Source organism: Chelonia mydas, chromosome 9 (genome assembly GCF_015237465.2).
Source record: "Chelonia mydas isolate rCheMyd1 chromosome 9, rCheMyd1.pri.v2, whole genome shotgun sequence".
Lineage (NCBI taxonomy): Eukaryota > Metazoa > Chordata > Testudines > Cheloniidae > Chelonia > Chelonia mydas.
In genome coordinates, this window is record NC_057855.1 from 7,223,909 (window position 1) to 7,233,215 (window position 9,307).

Consider the following 9,307-nt stretch of genomic DNA (forward strand, 5'->3'; position numbering starts at 1 on the left):
GGCAGGTGTGTGCAGGGGTCTGGACACAGACAATGGCCAACACCCTGTCTCCTGGCCACTGATGGCCTGGGCCCTTCCCCCCTGCAAGGTGAGAGCTAAAGGGTTGGAGAACAAAGGAATCTGGTGACCTCCTGGCCCGGAAAGGGACAAAGCCCAGGGGAGGAGGAGCTGGAGAGAGTTTCAGTTTGGGGCTGGCTGGGACATGGAGTGAAGTGCAGACATGGTTGTCTGGCTCCCTGCCCCCTAAAATGGACCCGGCTGAGGGGTCCTGTTCTCTGCACCTACAAGCTCTGTTTTAGACCATGTTCCTGTCGTCTAATAAACCTTCTGTTTTACTGGCTGGCTGAGAGTCAAGTCTGACTGCGGAGTTGGGGGGCAGGACCCTCTGGCTTCCCCAGGACCCCGCCTGGGCGGACTCGCTGGGGGAAGCGCACGGAGGGGCAGAGGACGCTGAATGCTCCGAGATCAGACCCAGGAAGGTGGAAGCTGTGTGTCCTGCAGATAGTCTGCTCCCAGAAAGGAGACTTCCCCAGAGTCCTGACTGGTTTCGTAGGGAGCAGTTCCAGAGCAGCGCCCAGGGACTCCATGACACAGCTCTTGTAGGTTTTGCTTTCCTGCGTTGGGCAAGGACGACACCCGCCCAGCTCCCTGCAGCCCCACAGCTGCTCCTGCTGGTACCAGCTACCTCTGGGCACCGCAGGGCAGCCGCCCAGGAGGGAATCGCTGCAGGGAAACAGCCAGCTGCTCCGGTGGAACATCAAAGTGAGACTCCCCGGACTTGGGTCACTGTCCCGCTGGGTCCCACATGTGGGCAGAGCATCACGGCTCACAGCACCAGGCAAAGCCAGACACCACGTGCCCCTGGGCTGCATTCACACGCAGCGCCAGACGGAGCAAAGGGCGGAAGAGAACCGCTGCCATGCGAAGAACCCGGCACACTCAGGCTCATCCCGGGGAATGCAGGAAGTGGCCCTGTTCCACAGAGAACTGGGACGGGCACAAAGCGGGCGAGTGATGCCACATCCCCTCCTGCCCACTCAGCACCCTGTCAGCTTTAACTACGCACCAATAAGCTACCTGCATAATGAGCCCCCAAATGAGAGTGGGCAAAAGGGACAGGCACCGTGACCCACCGGGTGGAGACGGGACAGGCGTGTGACGAAGTGGGACTGTTCTTAATGTTTCCTCTGAATAGTGTGGGGGTGCCTCAGTTTCCCCTATACAGTTCTTGAGTGTCTGGGTGGTGGGGTAAGGGTGTATGATCACTGCAGAGCCCTAGAGGGCAGGTGTGTGCAGAATGGCCGACACCCTGTTTCCTGGCAACTGATGGCCTGGGCCCTTCCCTCCTGCAAGGTGAGAGCTAAAGGGTTGGAGAACAAAGGAATCAGGTGACCTCCTGGCCCGGGAAAGGGACAAAGCCCAGAGGAGGTGGGGCTGGAGGGAGTTTCAGTTTGGGGCTGGCTGGGACATGGAGTGAAGTGCAGACACGGTTGTCTGGCTCACTGGCCCCAAAATGGACCCAGCTGAGGGGTCCGGTTCTCTGCACCTACTCAAGCTCTGTTTTAGACCATGTTCCTAATAAACCTTATCGTCTAATAAACCTCTGTTTTACTGGCTGACTGAGAGTCACGTCTGACTGCGGAGTTGGGGGGCAGGACCCTCTGGCTTCCCCAGGACCCCGCCTGGGCGGACTCGCTGTGGGAAGCGCACGGAGGGGCAGAGGATGCTGAATGCTCCGAGGTCAGACCCAGGAAGGTGGAAGTTGTGTTAGTTTTGTTTCCTGCAGACAGGCTGCTCACAGAAAGGAGACTTCCCCAGAGTCCTGACTGGCTTCACGGGGAGCAGTTCCAGAGCATCGCCCACGGACTCCGTGACAGGGTGTCCCCAGCACAAATCCACCCCAGGGGCAGGCCAGGGGAGAGAGACAGCTCTAACTTCCAGGCACCTTTTGGGGGATCTTGGCTGCAGCCCCGCTGAGCGTGGCTATGGCGCTGCGCCAGGTGAGACAGTGTTTTTGACGGTGCAGCTCTGAAAGGCAGGTTTACAATGCTTATGGCTGCCTGCGCCCAGACTCTCTTAGGAAATAAGGAAGGGTTATTTTCTCCTTCTCATAACACAAGAACGAGGGGTGACCCAATGAAATTAATAGGCAGCAGGTTTCAAACAACCAAAAGGAAGTATTTCGTCAAACATCACACAGTCAACCTGTGGAACTCACTGCCAGGGGATGCTGTGAAGGCCAAAAGTATAGCACGGTTCAAAAAAACAAAAACTAGACAAGTTCCTGGAGGATAGGTCCATCAATGGCTGTTAGCCAGGATAGGCAGGGAGGTAACTCCATGCTCCGGGTGTCCCTAGCCTCTGATTGCCAGAAGATGGGTGGGGGCGACAGGGGATGGGTCAGTCGATCATTGCCCGGTTATGTTCACTCCCTCTGAAGCATCTGGCACCGGCCTCTGCCGGAGGACAGGACACAGGGCTAGACGGACCATTGGGCTGACCCACTGTGGCCATTCTGATGCTCTACCTGTATGTGACTCCCGTGGCGGAGTCATACCCAAAGGCCGGTGCAGAGGGGAAATTGATCCGGCAGCACTGACTGTAAACACCCACTGGGAAGGTGGGGCCTGGGCAGAGAAGTTGGAGGGATTGCCGGGACTCCGCCAAGCGCCCGAGACCCCCGCAGCCTGCGCAGGCCCCAGATGGAAGGCGCTAGGCAGGGTGAGCCTCTGCTGACAGCCCTGTTCCCACAGCCCAGGGCTACCCAGCCTGCCAAGGGATCCAGGCGAATCACACCCACCCCCAGGAAAGGGCCTGGAGACTCCAGGAAGAGAGGCCACGGCCATGCTGGGCACCTGGGCCAAGGAGCGGAAGAGGAAAGGGGTGGCGGGAGGGGAGATGGCCTGCCTGGGCCACGTCATTTCTGCACGGATAGTCAGCAAGAACTCAGAGACATCATGGAGAGGAGAGACCAGTTCAGTCGGGTCCTCTCCATGGGGTCTGGGATAACTCCCTCCCTCCCTCCCACCAACCCCAAACTGGGCCAGGATCGCTCCCCCACCCAACTGGCCCCGGCCAGGATGCTCCTCCCAGGAGTAATGCCCCAGTTTCAGATCTGACACCTGGGAGAGGAATGTGAGCTGTGACAGAGGCCTGGCCTAGCCAGGGCGGCCTGGCAATGCACTGGCCTGGTTCTCTGGGCAGGTGCGTGTGCGTGTGTAGTTACTGTTTGCACAACATAGGCTGTAAAGTGCCATGTCCAGGCCACCTGTTGCCATGATCAGTGTGAGAGAGAGAGCACCACTGCCCTCTGCTGGATGGACTCAGAACTGCACACAGGAGTGGCATCATAGGCCCCACGCCGCTCCCAGAGACTCTCCCTTTGCTCCAGAGGCAGAGGACAGAGCTTCTGGAGCAGGGGAAGCTGAGTTCTATCCTTGCCACCCCCAGGAAGTCATCAGGGGCCATGGACCAGTTACTGAACAGGCCAAACGAGCCACGCTGCAAGACCTGCACCGCCCAAGAGCAGGGCTCCCCTCCCCAAGCATGTTCTGGTATCCTGCTAATTAGACTGTGACCTCCTTAGGGCCGGGGCTTGGCCCTCTAATGGCCCATAGAGCCCCAGGCACGCCAGCAGCGGGGACTCAGAGGAGACCTTGCAGAGGGGTGGGAGGGAGCCGGCTTGGGAAATGACGGAATGGGGGGGGTGCCTGGCAGTCAGGACAGCTTTATCCTTCCATGGCCAGGGAACAGAGCAAGACAGTGCAGAGCAATCGGCAGCTTAGAACTCTCCTTTTCCTGCGTGTTGCCCCCTCTTAATGCCCATTACCGCCACATCAGCCGGCTGCCTGGATAGACAGGGAGCACCGGGACGGAGGACGTAAGGCCACTGCGCTTCACTAGAAAGGCTCTCCCAAGCTGGGGAGATGATGGAACCAAAATCCAAGTCACGCCGGGCTCAGGCAGCCGGGCAGATGGAGGAAGCGAACCAGACAGGAAACCGACACACTCTGAACGGGAAGCAGCAGGCCATGGCGCCTCACCCTGAAGGCTACCTCAGCCAGGCTCCTGCACGTATGGAGGAGCTCCACAGTGACAAAGCCCCATGGTGAAGGAGCTGGCTCCCATCCTCCTGGAACCGACACACGGGATGGTGAGCGCTCCGTGTTGCCATCCCAGGATGCAGGGCGGCAGATGGTCTTGCCAAGTACACTGACCTCCCTTGTACTTAAGGCTTTGATGCACAGGGCTTGACGAATTTAACAGACGTGAATCCTGTTTGCCAGAAGCCAAAGCTGGGGCGAGGCACGAGGGCCGGCCCGCAGCATCCAGGGACTACACCCTGCTGAGACGCCATCCCCACCTCCCCCTCCTCCCCAGTTCCTTCTGCACCCCCAAAGTCACAAGATCAAACTTCAAGATGCAGCATCTAATCGGGGGGGAGGGGCTCCCCTTCTGGGTGCCCAGCTTCAGACACAATGGCCTGACTGTCATCGGTGCCCATCAAAGCAGGCCCAGAGGGAACAGGAAGCGCTCGGCACCTCTGACAAGCTGGCACTGCAGGCCCGCTCCTCCTCCACTCAGTTACACCAGTAGGAGCCAGGAACAACTCACGGAAGCCAATGGGACTATTCCGCTACATGGCTGGGGCAGGCAAGATCAGAGACAGGCCCTGGGGGTCCCAAAAGAAGAGGCCACTGCTGCAAAATCAGCCCCTGGCATCTCTGCAGCCGGGCTCATAGCTCCCCAAGGAGCAGCATGAAGGTGACCCAGTTCTGGTAACTTGCAGGGCTTCCCCCAGTGCAGCAGTGTGAAACTGGCGAATTTCACACCCTGGAGCCCACTCCAGTCACATGCACACCGCTGTTCCCACAATACAGGCTAGAAACTAGCTTCTAAGGCTTCTGTTCTGCAGAAGCTGGAGGCTCAGGCCTGCCCCGGCCACAGCAAGCTTCCCCTTGGTCATAAGCCAGGGCAGAAATTTCCCAAGTCGGGCTTTAATAATTATTGGTGAGAAGCACTTGACAGGCACTCACAAAACGACAGATTAAGGAACCTAAATGAAGGAGAAGAAGAACCCCAGAGAAGTGGATGTAGCAGGACTCAGAGCGTAAAACCCTTCGCCATTCAGCGTTGGCTTGGCCACAGTTACAGTAATAGAGAGGTAAACAGAATTGCAGGTTGCCCGGCCAGCAGGATTTACTCATGCATCTGCCTGGGTTTTCCTACCAATCCAAGACTCAGCACGGGGTGAGAACACGGGATAAAACTGTCCCAGTGTTTTGGAAGAAGAACTCCTCGGCACTGGGGAAGGCCGGAGTTTGCTAGGGTGTGCCCGCAAGGCAGTCCCGGGGCAGCTCAAGTTAGACGTACCCAAAATGGCTTTAATCCAGCTAGCGGGTGTACAAACGGTGGCAAAGCTGCGGCAGCTCGGTGAGAAGTTACCCAGGGCTCTGCGCGGTACAGTGCACCCCAAACCACGCCCTGCTATGGCTTCTCTGCTCCAGTATCCAAGCTAGATAGATGAACACCCACCCACCCCAGCAACTGTGGTACAGACGCACCCTTAGACGGAGGTGCTACCAGAGGATCAACCCTTAGCCTAAGGCTAACAGCATTTTGGGCTGTATAAGTAGGGGCATTGCCAGCAAATTGAGGGACATGATCATTCCCCTCTATTCAGCATTGGTGAGGCCTCATCTGGAGTACTGTGTCCAGTTCTGGGCCCCACACTACAAGAAGGATGTGGAAAAATTGGGAAGAGTCCAGCAGAGGACAACAAAAATGATTAGGGGGCTGGAGCACAGGACTTATGAGGAGAGGTTGAAGGAACTGGGGTTATTTAGTCTGCAGAAGAGAAGAATGAGGGGGGATTTGATAGCTGCTTTCAGCTACCTGAAAGGGGGTTCCAAAGAGGATGGATCTAGACTGTTCTCAGTGGTGGCAGATGACAGAACAAGGAGTAATGGTCTCACGTTGCAGTGGGGGAGGTCTAGGTTGGATATTAGGAAACACTATTTCACTAGGAGGGTGGTGAAGCACTGGGATGCGTTACCTAGGGAGGTGGTAGAATCTCCTTCCGTAGAGGTTTTTAAGGTTAGGCTTGACAAAGCCCTGGCTGGGCTGATTTAGTTGGAGATTGGTCCTGCTTTGAGCAGGGGGTTGGACTAGATGATCTCCTGAGGTCCCTTCCGACCCTGATATTCCAGGATTCTATAGTCTAGCTAAGGCTCCAGTAGCTGACATGGTGATAAAGACGCCAGAAGCGGATGGGCCTGGCACTGGGGCTCCTGCCAGCGGGCATCTGTCAAACCCCATGGTGGAGCAAAGCCCTGGATGCGCATGAATGGAGACAGCGAGGCTAGGAGGAGTCAGGGGCAGCAGTGCTGGCCGACCGGCCTGGCAGAGCAGGGAGCGGGCACGGAAGGGAATGATTCGCAGCACAGCTTGGAAGAACCAGGAGTGGGGCACCAGCCCCGGATCTCTGGAGGGAGACAGGTCCAGAAGGGGTGAGAAATACAGGAGGCTGGATTTCAGCCAAGCGAATTTGGGGAGGGGTTCGCTGGGGCGGGGGAACCGGATCCAGCAGCTTGTCTGTACGTAAGCCATTGTGGGTTCAGGCTCACTGTGTCTCAATCCATCTGGAGCAGATCGGCTCAGGTGAGAGGCAAAGGGATGTTTTCTCGAACAGTCAGCCCTGCAAACCCAGCCTGGGCTCCCGGAGTCACGCTGGGCTCCCTCTGGCTGGGGCAGCGTCACCCACCGAACAGATCCTGCAGGATCGATTCTGCCCTTGGTTACACCCATGCCATCCCCCATTGTCTTCGGGGGTGGAGGGGGAGCTGGGGGACAGAATCCAGCCACATGTCTTGGATTTACATCCCAATCCGGCAACTGAATTTGCACAGGCTCAGGGGTCTCCCATAGCGCCAGGGGCTAAGAACCACTCCTAGCAGGAGTGAAACACCTTTGGGCATCCCTGAGGTCCCAACAGATGTGAGGCGGATACTCCCTGAGAGGGGATCGTACTAGGCCGGTGGGTCTTTGCCCTTGTCAGGGGCATCCCACATGCCAACCCAGGATCGCAGTTCACGACCGCCAACTACGGGCATCCACCAGACCAAGGGGGAGACAGAGAGAAAATGGCACAGAGATGCCAGGCTGGGGTTTCCGTGACACAGTTAGACGTTAAGGGCTGGGAGCAGAAGTTCACAGCAGGTCCCTGAGCCTCAAACTTCACGAGAACCACACCCAGGAGCCAGAAAGTGCAACTCAAAAGCAGTTTTACTTCCACATTCCCTGCGAGAGCTGGAGAGGCTCCAAAGGGTGCTGCTCGCTCATTTCAGCCCAGCCCCCCCCCGGACAAACCCAAGTTTCTGGCGCTTTGTCTTTTCTCAGTTCTGGTTTGTATTTGTACTAGGAAGGTGGAGCCCAGCCGCAAGCAGGCAGCAGTTCCCCAGCCACCAGCTTTGGGAGCCATTTCAGGCTCTGTCTCCAGCAGGTTCTGCCTGTGCCCACCCACCGTTCATGAACACAACCGGGGGCTTTCCTCCAGCAGGAGCCCAACATTCACCTTCCGGGTGGCACAAGGGAACTCCGCAGAGCCGGGCAGCTCACACCTGGACCATTGCGGGCTCTGGGCTTTATTTTCCCAGCCGCTAAAACTTGCTCCTCAAACTCTGGGAAAAGGCACCTTAGTCTTACAGGGCCTGGGCTTGAGGCAGGATCTTTTGCTATCCAGGAACACTGGACACAGGCCGCTGATTTGGACAGGGTGCCAGGGATATCGGGGTGCTGCTAGAGCAGGTTTGGGGATGGTGGGGGACTGAGGGCCGGGCTGGGGATGGTGGGGGAGGGGTTGGGGGGATGGTAGGACAGTGGGGAGGTGTAGGTGATGGGAAGTTAGTGGGGGTTACAGGAGCTGGGTGGGATGAGCAGGTTCAGGGCTGTGTGGAGATGAACTGGGGAGTTCGTGAGGGGCTGTGGGGCAGGTGTGAGGATACTGGCACCCTCATGCCCAGTAACCCCCGGACAGCCCATGGCAGGAAGGGGGGCTGAGAGAAGTTAGGTCCCGGGGTATAAGAGGATCAGGAGGATAAGGGCAATAGAAGAACTTCAGGGGGTGGTTACTGGAGTGCCAGGTTTGGGGGCTGGTTACCTGGGGGCCAGGCTAGGGGAGATCTGGTGTGAGGGTCATGGTTGGCTGGCTGGGTTAGGGGGTGGAAGGTCACTGGGGGGCTGAAGTTGGATGCAGGTTGGGTGTTGGGGGGGGTCACTGGGGGCAAGGGTTGGGGTACCCCTGGGAGTCCTCAGGGATCCCAGTTGGGAGGCAGGGTGAGGGGTCCCGGTTGAGGACCAGGCTGGGGGGGGTCCCAGGTAGGGGATCCTGGGGGCCCGGGCTGAGGGGTCCCGGGGGGGGGCAGGCTGAGGGGGATCCTGGGGGGCCGGGCTGGGAGGGATCCTGGGGGGCTGGGCGGTCCCTGGGGGGCCGGCTGGGGGGCTGCCCGACTCACCGAGCCGCAGGAACAGCACCACGCTGAACATGGAGAGCAGGGTGGGCACCACCACGCCCAGGAAGGTGCGCAGCTTGCGGGAGCCCCGCGCCGCCCCCGGCCCGGGCTCCTCCACCGAGGTGCTGCTGCAGAGGCGGTAGGTGAGCAGGGGGCTGCGCTCCGAGCCCGCCATGGCGCCGCCCGGCCGAACCCAGCACCCGGCCCGGCCCGGCCACCTCGGGGAGCCGGGGGCGGGCCCGGCCCGGCAGCCCCGCCCGGCCGCTCCGCCCCGCCCCCGGCCCGGGACAGTCCTCCTGGGTCCGCCGCTGGCCCCGGCAGCCCCGCCCCGGACTCTGGGCACCTCCCCCCCCGCCCCCCCCCCCCGCATCCCCCCATGCCCCCATCCCTCTCACTGCATCACTCCCTATCCCCCACTGCACTCATCCCCCCCACTGCATCCCTCCCCGTCCCCCCTATGCCCCCATCCCCCTCACTGCATCCCTCCCCGTCCCCCCTATGCCCCCATCCCCCCCACTGCATCCCTCCCCGTCCCCCCTATGCCCCCATCCCCCCCACTGCATCCCTCCCCGTCCCCCCTATGCCCCCATCCCCCCCACTGCATCCCTCCCCGTCCCCCCTATGCCCCCATCCCCCTCACTGCATCCCTCCCCGTCCCCCCTATGCCCCCATCCCCCCCACTGCATCCCTCCCCGTCCCCCCTATGCCCCCATCCCCCTCACTGCATCCCTCCCCGTCCCCCCTATGCCCCCATCCCCCCCACTGCATCCCTCCCCGTCCCCCCTATGCCCCCATCC

The 9,307-nt window shown here is 59.8% G+C and overlaps 1 protein-coding gene across 2 annotated transcripts in view; it reads right to left on the reverse strand.

The window, feature by feature from the left end:
• LOC102939540 (solute carrier family 12 member 9) overlaps positions 1-8,757 on the reverse strand; it is a 49,726-nt gene extending 40,969 nt beyond the window's left edge. For both annotated transcript variants that reach the window (XM_037908918.2, XM_037908917.2), the window contains exon 1: positions 8,514-8,757. In XM_037908918.2, coding sequence (XP_037764846.1) covers positions 8,514-8,685 — 172 coding nt within the window. In that variant the 5' untranslated portion in view covers positions 8,686-8,757. The remainder of the gene's footprint in view (positions 1-8,513) is intronic.
• Positions 8,758-9,307: the final 550 nt, after the last annotated feature.